General features: G+C 41.1%; 1 protein-coding gene across 1 annotated transcript in view; it reads right to left on the bottom strand.

Moving 5' to 3' along the window:
* Nucleotides 1-1332: 1332 nt before the first annotated feature.
* TFAP2B (transcription factor AP-2 beta) overlaps nt 1333-18244 on the bottom strand; it is a 99884-nt gene continuing 82972 nt past the window's right edge. Inside the window, 2 exon segments of the mRNA XM_068280028.1 lie at nt 1333-4013; nt 12931-13072. Of these exon segments, the coding sequence (XP_068136129.1) occupies nt 3713-4013; nt 12931-13072 (443 nt within the window). The 3' untranslated portion in view covers nt 1333-3712.

Below are 18244 nucleotides of genomic sequence, written 5' to 3'. Positions count from 1 at the left end.
TTATGGCTTATTTTTCTCTGGAACATATGTACTTCCTATTTGAATTTGTTTACATGCATTTTAAATTTTATGATTTTAGATAGTGGTCCTTTAAGTATATAATGGGCGGGCTTTACTCATCATACAACTCTGCTTTCTACCCTGTTCGTCTTATAAAAATGTGAAAGGCAAAAGATGCTACAGCATAGTGAATTTAGATTTTAGTTTCATAGACATGGGAGATGGTTCTTGGCCAAGGTGGCAAGAATCTAGCATGTGTACGGTCATCCCTGAACACCTTGTTGAGTTGATGGTTGATGCACCTCGGTTGAGAGCTAGTTATCTCTTTGGCCCGCCTGCTCCATCTTGCACCGCCCCATTGGCCCACCTCCTCCTTCCATAGCAACAGAATGCATTGCTAGCCTGCAGTGTAGTGATGCATCTGTACAGCCTTGGCTCCCAATCCCTGCCAGGCGATGCTCCTTGTACATGTTGGCCTGTCTTTAGAGAAGTGGTGGTGCTGCACATGTCCTTCAATGAAGAGGAAATGAATGGCCAAATTTAGTATTTCTACGTAGTATTTTATTCGACCACTTCCATGAACACTCTCCTACACAATCCGTTCATAGTGTTAAAGTGGATCAGAGATAAACTTTTACTCATTGCATAATTGTGTTCCTTTCCTATTGTTTATAGGGCATTCCACAAGCCAAATACCAAATACCCTAATTCCCTATAAACTAAACAAGCCTCGCCCACAGCTCCTCCAGTGCCAAGGCACTCGGAGACCCATGTAGCAAGGGCTTATGGAAGCTCAGTCTGGGCAGGAGGAGTTGGAGGAGGTTACTAGCCAGAGATTTTAGCGGCACAGGGGAGGAGGGAGGAAGACGGGGGAGTGAAGTTTTCACAGAATGAGAGGTGGAGATACAGAGCAGCTTGCCTGTGTATAATGATCACAAGCAAAACATGGCTGCCCTCATTGTATCACAGGAATAAATAATCCTAAACTGTTGAAGCTGTTTGGAGCTAGGTTTGCTGTGTAAACTATCTAAACGTTAGATAAGATATATCGACAAGTCACTTGTTATAGTTAATTTTTCATCTCTGATCCGCTTTAAAAATCTGTTTGTCCTCAAGCTACATAGAAGTGGTAAAATCGGCCAGTCAATAGACAATTAAAATCGGAAGTGTGTACGCACCCTTTGCTTTCATTTTTAGTTTTCATAAAACCTTTCCTTTTTTATTTTGATAATAATTATCGCTTTTAAAAAATAGAATGCCACAGTTAAATAATAATACACAAGAAGCTAAAAATACAACAAAAACACAACAATGTTTTATTAATGTAAATCAGATCAGCACTGGACAAGAATCGATTTTCTATTTGTTGCTATATTTCTTTTTTTTTTTCCTTTTAAGGAACCAAAATTTAAAAAAAAAAGAAAGAGGAAAAAAAAAATAAAATTCAGAGACTACCTAATTTCAAGCGTTACCACCCATCCACAGAGTAACAGACTCACATATAAATAAGTACTTCCTCACCATATATACAAATTCCTGTTAAATTAAGCATAAATAAATATATACAAACTTAACATTATTTCCCTCCCATTTGCAAATTATTCTTAACAAATCCTATGTCTGTTTTTGTCCACAGGTGTTTGTGTTTTTTTTTTTTTTTTTAATTTTATTTTTTACTCTCTCAAATGAAGCTGGCAAAGACATGTGGAATGCAAGTCAATTATTATTATAATTATTTTTAAATACTCTCAAAGACTAGAGTGGCTTTTTCTCTTTAAATGGTTGGCACATTTTAGATGCAATTTTTTTTTGTTTTCATTAATTCATTATTCAGTTTCTGACTTTGTTAAGCTACATATCAACCAAATGCACGGCAATGTTAAAAATCAACTAAAATAAAGAGCAAGTTCTCTCAGTCTTATAATTTTATGGCATTGACACAATACACATGGCACAGCCTTTGGAATTAAAACAATTTTCAAAAATACAAATTATAAAACTTTTACAACATCACAGATTAGAAAATCAAATAAAAAATATTGTACACAAAATCGGTATTGGGTCAGTAAATATCACAAAGCGTAAATCCCTGCAATGGAATGAAATTCATAAAATGAACTCGAATTTTCAGTGCTGTAGGTTATGGTATTATGTTCTATTTAAATTAAATACAGACCATAAACAGATCACACTTTCAATTAAACAGTAATGCTTATTTGTTGTTGCAATTGATGCAAAAACACTGCTAATAATAACTAATTTTAGGGGGTTTGCCAAAATTACATTTTCAATTTTAAACATGAAAAGTAATCTGATGTGTAGGCTATTTTTTTTTTATTGTTGTGCATTAATGTCTTATAGCCACATTAGGGTTTAAATAAATATGAATTTAAACTTTGCGTATTCAAAGGTTATTGAGAGATCCTATGAGATATGACTAAACGCTATAACATTTCTGACCAAATTAAAAGTGGCTGTTTGCAGATTGTAATGTTCACATCATGAATAAGTTATACAATGATTTCTTATATCCTGCAAAAGCCACAGCAGTGGTGCAGTGTGTGATATAATTTGGTTATTATGATTGTATCGTTCACATGTGCAAATGTACTCTTGTGAAATCCATGCACATATTTGGCAGCAAAGGACATTAAAAAGGGACTATTTTACAGAAACACAACTATATACTAGGTGAAGTGGCTGTGCTTTGTTATGTTTTAAACAGAACTAAATTCTCACCTTAATTAATAAGGCAGGACAAAGTGCAGCTATGTGCAAAGTGCAGTGACCAATACGTCCAATCAGAATTCATTTCTTACTGCTCTGTCTGCAGTAAACTGAAATCAGACTGGAGATTTACACTTTGCGCATTTGCAAATCATTAAACCTAAAGAACAGGACCGAGTGCTTTTTTACGCATCTTTCAACATGACTACTTTTTCACCATGTATACAGTTTGTGAATATGGTTTCTTAGTTTAGGTGCGCACTAAACCTGGGTCCTGGAATTGAGGTTTGACCTGTTATTGATAGTGGCCTACAAATGCAAACTTGAAAAAAAAAGTTTTAGACCATGACAAATTTAAAAATCGAAAACAAATAAAAAAAATATTTTTGAACAATTTTTTAGCTCAGCACTCACAGTGAAATCATGAATTACACAAGGTTGCAAATAATGAATTGTTACTCCTATAGGAAAAAAAAGGACAAGGGATTGGCAATAGAACCGACTTTGAGCTGTGAAATCACATATATCACAAGGAATGGATGTCCCGGGAATTGAGCAGAGGCAAAGCCGTATGGCATCGCCACGTGCACCAAAGACTGTGTCTGTCCAGCATGTTACTGTCGCAGGTCTCCAGTCTTCACCTTAACGTCTCTATGTTCTTTAAATGAAAGCCTATAGCCGTGCACATCAGACATTGAGTTAAAAGAAAAAAATTCCTTCTGTAATTTTCTGATAAACTGTTCAATTCTTATATTTCCAGGGGGTGGGCTACTATAAAGTCTTCTTAAAAATGAAGTGGATACAAAGGAAATTGTTGGCAGAGGTCTTCTTAGCGCCTGATTGAGTGCTGTATGTTCATGGGTTGCCTCGTGGGCGCAGTTTGATATATATTTTTGTAATTCTCCAAAGCCAGTTGAATATTTTTCACTTTTTTTTTTGTTTTCCTTTAAAGCTAAAATGAAAGACGTTATAGAAGGTCCAGCTTTCATTTTCGGTGCTTTTCTTCCTTGTCACTGTTTTTACTACCCGGTCCGTCCCCAGGTGTGTGCCTGTTGCTGTTGCTGTTGTTCAAGAACATTTTGTCCATTCCCTTCAGGGCCTCAGTAAGGTAGTTTTGAAGAGCCGTGAGGGCCGCACAAATGGCCGGAGAACCAAAGCCGTGGGTGATGAGACTAAAGTGAGTTAGGCAGCTCTGGATTCCAGGTTCTAAGATGGGGGTGGGTCGACTGTTGCCTATGGGCGTTCTGTCTTGGGCCAGAAGGTCCGTGAACTCTTTACAAAGTTGCCTGGAGCAGAAAATGAAAATAACAGGTTGGATTAATATTGATCATTCAGTCTAAGTACATCAATAAAATAAGGTCATAGGTTTTGATATTTCTATTTCTACTGTTTTTAAATATCAACATTTGTAAGCTTTAAGATAAAGAAAATAGATAATTCACTTTCTGGTTGCAAGTCTACAAAAAAAATTAAGAAGAACTCTACTCTTTCCACCAGTTTCATGTGGCAGGTGGAGGATGCTGAAAGTGGTTGTGCCAGTCATACCCATGCAACAGAAATGGGTTGCTGGATCCACACGTCTGAAATGATGGTGCCTTGGTTTCTGTCTGCTCTAACATCTCCAGGGAGCACTACATTGTGAGCTGTTTAAAATTGTTCTTGACCTTGTAACCCGGCTCCAGTCAAGATCATGAAACCATAGGTACAATTTTAATTATAAGCTAATTTAAGAATTAAAGAAAACCCTGTCCAATCACTTTTCCCCATTCCTGCTGAGACAGTAAGTGGTGTTTGGGTAAACACAACCCCCCCCCCCCCCCCCCCCCCCCCCCCAGGCTGTGTGGAAAGTCACCACCAGTTCAGGGGAACTGACTGAGGCCAACACTTTAGTAAAGCTATATATTTTTTTAGTATTACCATATATATATTACATAGCTTGAACACATTGGGAAAATGTCCATCTTGAGAACATTAGTAAAGAAAGTGTTTCCCCTAAAAAATGTCCTTAGAATGTTAGGGACATTAGGCTATAACTATGGCAGGAATAAGATTATGAGCTCCTCTTAGGACAGTCAGTGACGTGACTGTGTACTCTGTAAAGTGTTGTAGAAGATGTCCATGCTATATAAATACATAATATTATGGTAGGACATTAGACTATGGCTATGGTAGGATTAGATTGTGAGCTCCTCTGAGGACAGTTAGTGACATGACTATGTACTCTGTAAAGTGCTGCAGAAGATGTCCATGCTATATAAATACATAATAATAATAATAATATGGTAGGACATTAGACTATGGCTATGGTAGGATTAGATTGTGAGCTCCTCTGAGGACAGACAGTGACATGAAAATGTGCTCTAGAAAGTGCTGCAGAAGATTTCAGTGCTATATAAATACATAATAATAATATGCTAGGACATTAGACTATGACTATGGTGGGGATTAGATTGTGAACTCCACTGAGGACAGTGAGTGACATGACTATGTACTTCGCAAAGTGCTGCAGAATATGTCAGTGCTATATAAAAAATACAAAATAATTCTATGGTAGGACATTAGACTATGACTGTGGTAGGGAATAGATTGTAAGCTCCTCTGAGGACAGTCAGACAGGACTATGTATTCTGTAAAGTGCTGTACTACATAAATGCTAGACTATGCCATGCAATGCAATGCTATGGAGAATGCCTTAAGTCAATTTTATTCAATCTGATTCCCTAATTAATAACACAGAGCATAAATATTATGATATATTTAATATACAGATTAACCGCATATTAAAGCAATACAATACTTAAAAAAACAAACAAAAAAAGCACAATGAAAACACAAAACAGCGCTAGCCTTTCTTAAGTCAGCCATCATTCAATCCCTTGCTAATGGATGATATATCTAATTATGCTAAAAGGTCAAAGGTCTTATAAGATAATTGTAGTGTTTCCTGATCTGCCAATCACCCGGGTAAAATATACAAGGAAACTTTGAATTTTGGGAGTAAATGGCAAGAAGTCAGTCATTACTCATCTTCAAAGCGGGCAGGAAAAGATCTGCAACAAATTAAAGGTCCGAGGATCGGGTGGTATCTCCTGACCCCGCGTAGCCAGGCAAGGGTGTGCGGATCACATTAGGCCAAACATGTGTGAGAAATGAAGCCGTTTCCTCCGCCTCGGCTTTCTGTCCCCGTACATCGGGCCTGTTCCCACCGCATTACCAGCAATTCCTTCGCAGACAGATTGGCTTTTGTGATGTACGTTTATCAGGCTTATCTAATGAGGATTAAATGTCTTGTTTCTTGGATTTGTGACGAAAATAAGATTCGGGGAAAGCTTATGTTTTGAGAAGGAGAAGCAGCTATTTTCAGTCAGTTTAGCAGAAGGATTTTTTTTTTCTTCTTTCTTTTTTTGTACCTTCAATTTCTATTCATGCTTGTGAGCTTTTTGGGTGATTTCCGCAGCACTTTGAATCACAGGCAAGCACTAGCACTTTGAAAAGTGCTATTGTAATTTATAGTATATGGCATGGATCTCACTATTCACAATTTGTGGAAATTGGAAATGCGGTGCATGCAGCGCTTTTCTACAATCTTGAAACAATCGCGATTCAAATGATAAAACATTTTAAAAAATTGCAAAACGCAATCACCTATAAATTGAGATGAACGACTAGAAATGAATGCCCAAATGTGAATCTCTGCTCTAAATATGTAGGAACAAAAACAGAGCCTTTGTACATGCCGGCCACGGCAAGGAGGTTAACTCACCCTTGTTGCCACTGCCACTTCTGGCTATTGTACTCCATGCCACGTTCTATCGCTCTGATACTTCAGGAGGAAGTATCGGAGTGATGGAATGTGACGTGGAGCATGACAATAAGCAGCAACAAGGGTGAGGGTTCACCCCTCGCCATGGCACGCATGTACAAAGGCTCCTGCTGACACAATTGGAATGGAGTTCCAAATTTGAAAGCTTATCCCTACTTTTGACTGTTCATTGGTGCGTTTTTCAGTAAAATTAGTGAGAGGCATTATGGTTCATTATTCCGTAACACCTCACTACTCTCTCCAAGCTTTTTCAACCACATTTCAAGCCCCACCAACACTGCAGATTTTACGAGCAACCTTTCTTATGAACCAAGGTATTGTGATTGGTATCTCAGTGATGTGCAGATATTCCTAAACATGCACTGTTGGTGGGACTTAAAGAGACACTGAAGCGAAAAAAAAGTTATGATATAATGATTTGTATGTGTAGTAGCGCTAAGAAATAAAGCATTAGGAGCAGAGACATAAGTCTAATATTGTTTCCAGTACAAGAAGAGTTAATAAACTCCAGTTGTTATCTATGCAAATAGCCATTGAGCTCTGCAGGAGAGCTCTGACTTCTGATTAGGTTATCTCAGCTGTATCGTGTTTTTCTTTTGCAGAGAACAGTTCAGGACAGATCAAAAGTTCACTGCCAGTTCTGCAAAAACTTTTTGAATGCTGAGTAGTGTGTAAACTGCAAATATTAGAGAATGATGCAATGTTATAAAAAAAAAAAGCTGTATAACTGAAAATAAAAATAAAAGAATATTTTCTTTGCTTCTAATCTTCTAGTAATTATCTGTACTACACAACCAATTCATGATATCATATTTTTTTTTCCACTTCAGTGTCTCTTTATGGGTAGAATTTGGAAACACTGCTCCAATCAGAGTTATTTAAATGGCAACTGTAATGAGAGGGATAAGTAGGCTGCCATATTTATTTTCTTTTAAACAATACCAGTTGCCTGGCTATCCTGCTCATCCTCTGCTTCTAATGCTTTTAGCCATAGCCCCTGAACAAGCTTGCATCAGAACAGTTGTTTCTAACATTATTGTCAGATATGACAAGATTAGCTGCATGCTTGTTTCTGGTGTGATTCAGACACTACTGCAGCCAAATAGATCAGCAGGGCTGCCAGGCAACTGTTATTCTTTGAAAGGAAATAAATATGGCAGCCTCCAAATTCTTCTCCCTTCAGTTATCCTTTAATAAAGCAACTTTCATAATAAGAGTAAACAAATTTTATGGAAGTAGCAATAAAACGTTTAATTGGTAAGCCAATATATAGTTAATAACTATATTAAATATTGGTATAATAATAAATAGCCATGATGTAAAAAAGAAATAACAACACAATTCACTAACAACAGACCTCACGTCTACAAACGTGTACTAAGTAACAATGACTGTGGTGGAAGCCCTGCCTTAGATGACCCGGATCATAGAATAGGTAAAGTGCTAACTTATGTAGTCACATAATGTATCCAATCCATCATCCATCCATCACTCCACTCATTGTTTCAGAGCTGCTGGTAGCTGAGCAGTCTGCTGTGAATGAGTTAGGTGATATTGGTGCTGATGGAATACTATAACCCGGAGAACAGGGCTGTTACTGCCCTGAATATGGCAGCTTGATGCGTGCAGCTCACACTTATTTGTTTGTAATGCACTAAAGGGACGGTGAGAGGGATATGGAGGCTGTCACATGTATTGCTTTTTAAACAATGCACATTGCCTGGCTGGCTGTCCTGCTGATCTTCTGCCAGTAATACTTTTAGCCATAGATCCTGAACAAGCATGCAGGTCAGATGTTTTCTGACAAACATCTGACAAGAATAGAGAGGACAGAGTTGTCCTCTCATGCTCACATCCAGGACTTTACACGAGCATCACCCCTTATCTGGAACTCTCTTCCACAGCCTGTACGTCATGCTCCAAACCTGGACATCTTCAAACGCACTCTTCAAACACACCTATCAGGGGCATAACTAGGCCCCACCGGGCCCCCCTGCAGAATTTCAGAGCGGGCCCCCCCCCCCTCTCCCTGGGGCCCCCTCGTGGCCGTTTTGTGGGGGCTGGAGTGGTGGCAGCATGAGGGGAAAGCCTTGGCTACAGTCGGCGGGGACAGGGGAAGTTCCCCCCCCCCTCTCCCTCACCTCGGGGCTCGCCCCTCTGCGCTCCCCTCCAGCTAGTTACAGTGTGGGCAGCGGACAGCGGCGGGCAGATACATACCTTCTTCCGTGCATTCCACTCCTCACTCTAGCGGCTGACGTCACTTCCGGAAGTGATGTCAGCCGCTACAGCGAGGAGTCTGCGGTGGATCGCACGGAAGAAGGTATGTATCTGCCTGCCACTGCCTGTCGCCCACACTGTATCTAGCTGGAGGGGAGCGCAGAGGGGAGAGCCCCGAGGTGAGGGAGAGGGGGGGGAACTTCCCCTCTCCCCACCGACTGTGGCCAAGGCTTTTCCCTCATGTTGCCACCCCTCCAGCCCCCACAAAACGGGCCCGAGCGGTAGCATGGGCTGCAGGGCCTATTGTTACACCACTGACACCTATTCAGACAAGCTTATAACATTCTATAGCCCTTATTTACTTATCTGTTCACAATGTAATCAGAGGCAAAATGTCACTGCCTCATCCATTCCCCTCCCCCTTACCTAGTGTGTCATCCACTACCCCTTAGATTAGGGCAGGGTCATCCTCCTAATGTTTACTGTTTTTGTCACAATATTTGTGCTGCTTGGAACTCTGCTGTACATTTTTTTAATTGTATCTATGTTCCGCTTGTCCTCTTATTGTGCTTTGTAAAGTGCTGCGGAATATGTTGGCGCTATATAAATAAAAAATAATAATAACAATAATAGCTGCATACCTTCAATACCCCCATTGTCTCCTACTTCCCCACATGTTCCTCACCCCTCCCTGCTCTCATATTGGTTCTTGTCCAATAATGCAATCCTAAAGGCAGCGGGATGACCAGCTAGATGGACGAACCAATAACAACCCATTGTTCTAGATAATGTGTGTGAGTAACAGAGCAGGACTATCTACCAAACAACCTAGGTAACACCTTGGGGCCTAGAAGGCATGAAGGGGTCCAGCTGCTACCATTCTCTCACCTCAGCTTACTACAAATACTATGAGGAAGCAAATGCTAGTACCTTGTCTCCATTCCCTCAGTGCCCCCCTCTGTGCCGCCTCTGCCTCTAATCTGTCCCTCTGTACCACTTCTGCCCCACTTTGTGCCTCCTTCTGTCCTAGTGATGACTGTAATGGGCTAAAATCAGAACTGGCTATATAGTATAGTGTAATGCGCAAAATGTATTCACCAAGTTTAAAAAAAAAATTCTTTTATTTTTTCTTTTAAAATCTACAGGGTCTTTTTGAAAAAAAAAAGTTTTACTTCCGGTCTTCTGCTCATATCAGCGGGTCGCTTGTTAAGTTGGGGACTACCTGTACTCTAAAATCACACCTGATATCTAAAATGTAATTCTCTATGTGCTCTAGAATAACACCAGCCTGGTGTTCATTTCTCTGTCTACTCTAGATTCACACCAGCCTGATATACATTTCTCTGTGTACTCTAGAATCCCACCAGTCTGATACTGTATATAATTCTCTAAGTACTCTAGAACCAAAGCAGCCTGATTTAATTTTTATGTGTTTTTGAATCACAACAGCCTGATATTTAATTCTCTATGTTCTCTAGAATCACTCCAGCCTGATATACATTCTCTATTGCTCTAGAATCACACCAGCCTAATACTTATTTTGTCTTTGCACTTTAGAATCACACCAGCTTGATATTCATTTGTCTATGTGTTCTAGAATCCCAACAGCCTGATATGTATTTCTCTATTTCTCTAGAAACACACCAGCCTGATACTCCTGTTGTCTTTGCACTTTAGAATCACACCAGCCTGATATTAATTTATCTGTATGCTCTAGAATTACACCAGCCTGATATGCATTCTCTATGTGCTCTAGAATCAAACCAGCCTGATATTATTTTTTTTCTAAAAACTCTAGAATCACACCAGCATGATACTCTGTTCTCTAGAGTCACACCAGACTGATAATCATTTTTCTATGCTCTCTATAATCACACCAGCCTGATAGTAATTTCTCTGTGTTCTCTAAAATCAAACCAGCCTGATATGCATTTCTGTCTGTACTCTAGAACCATACCAGCCTAATATTTAATTATCTATGTACTCTAGAATCCCACTAGCTTGATATTCATTTTGTTATGTACTGTAAAATCCCTCCAGCCAGATTTTCATTTTGCTATGTGCTCTAGAATCACACTGGCCTGATATTCATTTCTGTATGTGCTCTAGAATCACTACATCCTGATATTTATTTCTCTATTGCTCTAGAATCACACCAGCCTTTTCATGTATATGTGATGTAGACTTTCACCAGCCCATTATTAATTTATCTATGTTCTCTAGAATTACACCAGTCCATTATTTATTTCTGTATGTACTTTAGAATCACACCAGTCTTTTATTCATTTCTCTGTACTCTAGAATCACGCCAGCCTATTATTCATTTCTCTCTGTACTCTAGAATCACAGCAGATTGATATATATTTCTCTATGTTCTCTAGAATTATATTAGCCTGATCACTCTAAAAACTCTAGAATCATGACAGCCTGATACTCATTTCACTTTGTTCTCTAGAATCGCACCAGCCTGATGTGTATTTCTCTCTGTACTCTAGAACCAGACCAGCCTATTATTCATTTATCTTTATACTCTAGAATCACACAAGCCTTACATTCCTTTCTCTGTATACCCTAGAATTACACCAACCTAATTTTGAATTATCGATGTTCTCTAGAATCTCCCCAGCATGATATTAATTTCTCTACAAACTCTAATATCACACCAGCCTTTATTTATTTTTTCTATGTGCTTTAGAATCACACCAGCCTGATATTTATTTCTGTATGTACTCTAGAATTACATCAGACTGATATGAATTTATCTCTAAATTCTAGAATCACACCAGCTTAATAGTAATTTTTCTACAAACTCTAGAATCCCACCATTATATTTATATCTCTATGTACTCTAGAATCACACCAGCCTGATATTAATTTCTCTATGTTCTCTACTAGAATCAACATAGTCTGATATTAAACTCTTTTAAAACTCTAGAATCACAGCAGCCTGATACTCATTTTTCTTTGTTCTTTAGAATCACACCAGCCATTATTAATTTCTATATGTATTCTAAACTTACAACAGCCTGATATTCATGTATCTAGGTACAGTACTCTAGAATTCCACTGACTGTACAGTGTTCACACATGTTCATGGGGGAGACTGAACCATCAAAAATTAACTGCAGTGCTTTAAGTTTATTTTAGGCCTGTGTCCCAATCCAATATTCCACTCTCTGGGCTAGAGTTCCAGTAACCAAATACACATCTGTGTTATAGAGTAGCACCAGACAGGTCTATCTGTTTCTACAGTACGTATGTTCCACCATCACAACAGTCAATATACTCCTGTCTGTGTACATTACATCAACACACCATATTCAGATTGCACCCTAAAGGAAGTCCACACACATCCTGTATTCCTCTCTCTATATAAATACACACTCTAGCATAGAATCTGACCAGCCAACTGTATCTATTAGCCTTATTCAATTCACATTTTCTCAAAATGTTTCTCCCAGGAAATAATTTTTCATCTTCTGTTTTCAATAACTTTGGCACTCTGTAATTGAAAAAGCACCAAAAAGCTGGTGAAAAAGTACTGTCAACATTATTGTGACTATTGTCTTGCTTCCTTTATTGATACGGTGTGAAAATATCACCTGCGACAGGGATGTCCAACTCCAGTCCTTGAGGGCCAAGGTCCTCACACATGTTTGGCACAGCCAAATTACGTTGAACACATTTCTCCATATTGCTGTCCATCCTAAACATTGGAATGAATATGGCCCTTGAAGACTGGAGTTGGACATTCCTGGCCTTTAGAAAACTCTTAAAAGTGAATTAAATAAGGCCCCATTTCTGCATATTCTAGAACAGGGGCTCTCTTGCATTGCCATCCACGTAAAGTCAATTAGAAGGTTCTTCAGAATGTTGTACCAGAAAGTTCTTGCCACAGTGAGAGCACCATGAGATCTTTAAGTGTTCAATAACCATGCAGAGTATGCTATAAAGTACCACTGCTCCACCTCTGGACTTAAAAGGGAAGGACCTCCAATGATCATCATTGGACTTTGCACCAGAGATGTCATCAGAAAATGTCAAAACTGATCGGTCAATAGTTCTGGCCAGTCAGGATGAGAATCCCAGACAAACCCCTCCCCCCCCCCCCCCCCCCAAAAAAAAAAGCGATTGGCATGCTGCACATGTGGTTTTCTACTCACTTAGTGGCCAGCAGCATGTTCTTTCTGGAGTGCAGATCGGTCGGGTCTGTGTGCTGTCTGTTCAAGTATTCAGACACCGCCTTGGCTGGAAATTCCGTTTCACAGATGTAACCAAAATCCCGGGCGAGATGGACAGCTTCACCTGCAGGGAAGGAGCACAAACAGTCAGCACTTCAGAATAAAAGCCCTTTTGATAGTCAGACAGCATTTGACTTGACTCTTAATCAAACATACATACTCAAACAATCTGTTTGCCTATTATAATGACTTGACAAAGGGCTCTTGAACAGCTTTAAATGCTGGATTTGTTTATGATGTTGTGTATTTGGAATTAAAACCACCCTCATTCTTGTGCTTGGAAGTGATGTTCTTCATCTATTCATGAGGTATCCCCTTAGTACTTCCTGTCTCAGGCACATGACAGGAAATGGGTGGAAAGCTATCAAAGGAGACAGGAGATCCTAACTTTGACAGGTGGCCTCACAGAGTTGTCTCGAACCTCTTCAGGCAACCGTAAAATTGGGGAAATGATTCCCCATTTTCTGCCAAGATGCCATATGTCAGAAAATCAAGAGAAGATGGAGAATTTAAATAAATCAAAACAAAACAAAAAAATCTGACAGGCCGTCCTTTAAGTTGTTTTAAAACTGAAAAGCTGTCTTTAATTGCTGTCTGGTAATTTCACAAATATGCATTCATAGTTCACACCTCTGTGTTTATTAGAGTGGCACTAAAGTGAAAAAAAAACTGATACAATGAATTGTATGTGTAGTACAGATAATGAATAGAACATTAGCAGCAACTGAAAGACTCATAGTTTTATTTTCAGTTATATACAGTGGAGGAAATAATTATTTGACCCCTCACTGATTTTGTAAGTTTGTCCAATGACAAAGAAATGAAAAGTCTCAGAACAGTATCATTTCAATGGTAGGTTTATTTTAACAGTGAAATCCTGAACGACAACCTCCTTCCCTCTGCCAGGAAACTGAAAATGGGTCGTGGATGGGCACGACAATGACCCAAAACATACAGCAAAGGCAACAAAGGAGTGGCTCAAGAAGAAGCACATTAAGGTCATGGAGTGGCCTAGTCAGTCTCCGGACCTTAATCCAATAGAAAACCTATGGAGGGAGCTCAAGCTCAGAGTTGCACAGAGACAGCCTCGAAACCTTAGGGATTTAGAGATGATCTGCAAAGAGGAGTGGACCAACATTCCTCCTAAAATGTGTGCAAACTTGGTCATCAATTACAAGAAACGTTTGACCTCTGTGCTTGCAAACAAGGGTTTTTCCACTAAGTATTAAGTCTTTTATTGTTAGAGGGTTCAAAAACTTATTTCACTCAATGAAATGCAAATCAGTTGCTATCTTTTATTTAAGGTTATTTTTTCGATTTTCCTTTTGATGTGCTATCTGCCACTGTTAAAATAAACCTACCATTGAAATGATACTGTTCTGAGACTTTTCATTTCTTTGTCATTGGACAAACTTACAAAATCAGTGAGGGGTCAAATAATTATTTCCTCCACTGTAGCTTTTTTTTTTTATAACATTGCATTATTCTGTCATAATTCCAATTACGGACCGCACTCTGTATTTTAATTTAAACTATGAAACAGAGCAGCACTAATGACCCTTTGAACTCCCCTGCAGTAAAACCTTATCTAAATCTGTCTCTGACTGTTTCTTTGATGTATAACTGCTTCAGAAATAGGACTGACAAGTTGGGTAAAAGAGCTCAGAGAAGCTCTTTTGTATAGATAACAACTGAAGTTTATTAACTCTTCCTGTATTGGAAACAATATGAGGCTTGTTTCTTTGCTGCTAACGTTCTATTTCTTAGCTGTACTACACATACAATTCAATTGTCTCCAAGGTTTATTTTCACGTCAGATTCCCTTTAACCTTCCTGGCGGTAACCCGGGGTAAGCCGCACAGGAGGTTTTCTCAGGCCCTGCTGGGCCAATAATCTTTTTTTTGCAACACGCAGCTAGCACTTTGGTAGCTACGTGTGCATTCCGATTGCAGCCGCTACCCACCGATTAGTCGCCGCTCACCGTGCCGTGCCGCCCCCCCAGACCCCGTGCACTGCCTGGCCAATCAGTGCCAGGCAGCGCTGAGGGGTGGATCAGGACTCCCAATCCATGGCGGCGGGGGAAGCCCTCCAGGAGATCCCGTTCTTTGAATGGGATTTCCTGATCGGAGGTCGCCGGAGGCGATCGAAGAGGGTGGGGGGATGCCGCTGCACAGCGGCTATCATGTAGCGAAGCCTGGGCTCGCTACATGTTTTAAAAAAAAAAAAACTGCTGCGCTGCCCCCTGGCGGTTTTTAATAGAAGTGTGATCTTTTCTCATATGTGTTTAAAGGGCATCTGAAAGGAGAGGAAAATGGAGGCTGCCATATGTCTAATCTGTTAAACAATACCAGTTGCTTAGTGTCCTCCTGATCCTTCAAGCACCAGTAGTGTCTGAATCACACACCTGAAACAGGCATGATCTGCATGCTTGCTCAGCGTGTATGGCTAAAAGTATTAGAGACAGATGATCAGCAGGACAGCCAAGCAATCTGCATTGCTTAAAAGGAAATACATATGGCAGCCTCCCTATCCCTCTCACTTTAGGCATCCTTTAACAAAATGCACGGTATCACCTGCTACCAGTTGTCATCGTTTGTTTGGGGTTTTGATTTGATTTCTGTTACAGTTATTATCCTTTACAGCCATAGTGACAGCAGAAGCAGCGGCGTACAATCATTGTTTAATCCGCTCTCATCTCTGTACGTCACATTGACTGACAGGAAGAAACAAGCACAGGCTCTCTTTAAAGAGTATAGAGTGGGGAAACATAACAATAATGAAGCTAAATATAATCCTAACTGTCATATTGTGCGCTAGTTGCGCTCTCATGTTTCACGCCTGCAGCTGTGGGCCCTTCTTGCGACTCGCAGGAATGTGCTGTGTGTGTCACACAAGAAAGCTGGGAGCGCACTAGAGGTGGCCAGAAGTCAGGGAGGGCGGGGATCTCGGCAATCCTTTCTTCAGGATAACCTGAGGGGATTGGATGGATTTCAGATTCACAGGCAGGCTGCCACGCTCTTCCATTTTAGTGATCAGGATCAGCGTGTTATTACTGAGGAGAAGAAGCTGATGCAGAGACAGCAAGGAAGAAATATACCTGAAGAAAAAAAAAAACTCACTGCTGATCGGGCGAATGTCTTCCACTGTAACCAGTAGGCTGAAAATCCAGCAACACCAAGTTCATCATTTCTTTGAACTCGTGTAGGACCCCATAATTCTGTTAGACGTAACCCTTAGATTCCTAGGCTAGGCTTGTGTGCATTTTTTTTTGTTTTGTTTTTTAACTTAAAGGAAACCTGTTAGGACAAAAACCTCCCCTCGGGGGTACTCAACTCCGGGGAGGGGGAAGCCTCTGGGTCCTAAAGCTGTCGTGGCAACTCTATTTCTTATTACACCTGAAAAATGTTGAAATTCACATCACTTTTTGTCCTGATGCCTTCAGCTTTAGCATTGCTCCTTCCAGTGAACAGTCAGGGTTAATTTCTTTAAGGATGCAGGCATCAAACCTACAAATGTTGATTCCGGTGATAACTTTAATGACTGTATATAGTTTATTGCAAGCTTTTGAAACGTTAAGTTTCTTCTTCAGGCATTATACAGAACTGTGCCTGAAGAAGAAACTTAAAGAGAACCCGAGGCGGGGTTCTGAGAATAAAATCCCCATACAGAGGCTGGGTCTGTCTATAGAGCCCAGTCTCTGTTGCTATTTAGATCACCCCTTAGCCCTCTCTGTGCTCTGCAATTCCCCCATAAAACACAGCCGTGCTGCTGACACGCAGCTTGTCGGAGCGGGCTGTGTTTTCCTTTGTAACGTCAGTCTCTGCTCTCCCCCGCCTCCTGCATCGCTCCGGTCCCCGCCCACATCCTTTCCCTCCCCGCTGATTGAAGGGAAGGGACGTGGGCGGAGACCGGAGCGATGCAGGAGGCGGGGGAGAGCTGAGACTGACGTTACAAAGGTAAACACAGCCCGCGCAGCGCGGCTGTGATTTATGGGGTCTCCCTGAGCGCAGGGGGGATTAAGGGGCGATCTAAATAGCAACAGAGGCTGGGCTCTATAGGCAGACCCAGCCTCTGTATGGGGATTTCGTTGTGAGAACCCCGCTTTGGGTTCTCTTTAAAGAGAGCCCGAGGTGGGCCCATAAAAAATAAAATGGTGCTACCTGATTCGAGGGGCTGTGCGGATCAGGTAGCTGATATCCACGCCGCTCTCCCCGACTCCTGTGGACCGAACTGGCCCACTTTCACTTTTGAGACCTCTGGGTCACAACGCTGGAAGGAGAGATTGATTCTCTCTCGCAGCGTGCAAGGAGGCGGGGAGCGGTAGGTGTCACGGCTGAGGAGAGAGAGAGATGCCCAATGGCAGCTCTGGAAAGCCTGCAGGAATGCCCCTAGCAGGCATTTTGAGCAGAGAATTCCTCTCCTCTATTTTCACTCCGATATAGCAACAAATATTGTTGCTAAGTTTGGGGGCTATATCGCGACGGAGGGGGGGGGGGGGGGGGCAGAGAGCGGCGGTGTGGGGGACATAGAGGCATATCATGAGGCAGAGAACAAGCCTCTGTGTCCCATCTGCCCCAATGAACCGCCTCGGGTTCTCTTTAACATTTTGAAAGCTTGCAGTAAACCATGTACAGCCATGCCTTAGCTAAAGCTGAAGGTAAATACACCATTCTCCTCCTCCTTGACCTTTCAGCAGCTTTTGATACAGTAGATCATCCCCTACTCCTCCAGTCCCTCCAATCCATGGGCATTCACGATCTCGCCCTGACCTGGCTTTCATCCTACCTCTCCAACCGCTCCTTCACGACCTCCTTCAATGAGTCCTCGTCCACCCCCAACCACCTCTCAGTGGGAGTCCCCCAAGGCTCGGTCCTTGGCCCCCTACTGTTCTCCCTATACACATCCTCCATTGGCAAGGTTATCTCCTCCATGGGTTTTAACTATCATCTGTATGCAGATGACACCCAAATCTATCTCCACACCCCTGACATATCCACCACTACCATGGACAAGGTCTCCTCCTGCCTATCTGCCATCTCCTCCTGGATGTCCGCTAGGTTCCTAAAACTAAATCTAGACAAAACGGAATTTATGATCTTCCCACCCCGGTCATCCCTGGACCTCCCAGATGTGCAGGTCACTGTTAACCACACTACTATTCACCCTACCTCTCAAGCCCGCTGTCTGGGTGTCACCCTGGACTCCGCACTCTCCTTCACTCCCCACATCCAAAACC

The sequence above is a fragment of the Hyperolius riggenbachi genome, chromosome 4, assembly GCF_040937935.1.
Source record: "Hyperolius riggenbachi isolate aHypRig1 chromosome 4, aHypRig1.pri, whole genome shotgun sequence".
Taxonomy (NCBI): domain Eukaryota; kingdom Metazoa; phylum Chordata; class Amphibia; order Anura; family Hyperoliidae; genus Hyperolius; species Hyperolius riggenbachi.
The sequence above is the reverse complement of the archived record's forward strand: the minus strand, read 5'-3'. Positions and strand labels throughout refer to the sequence as shown.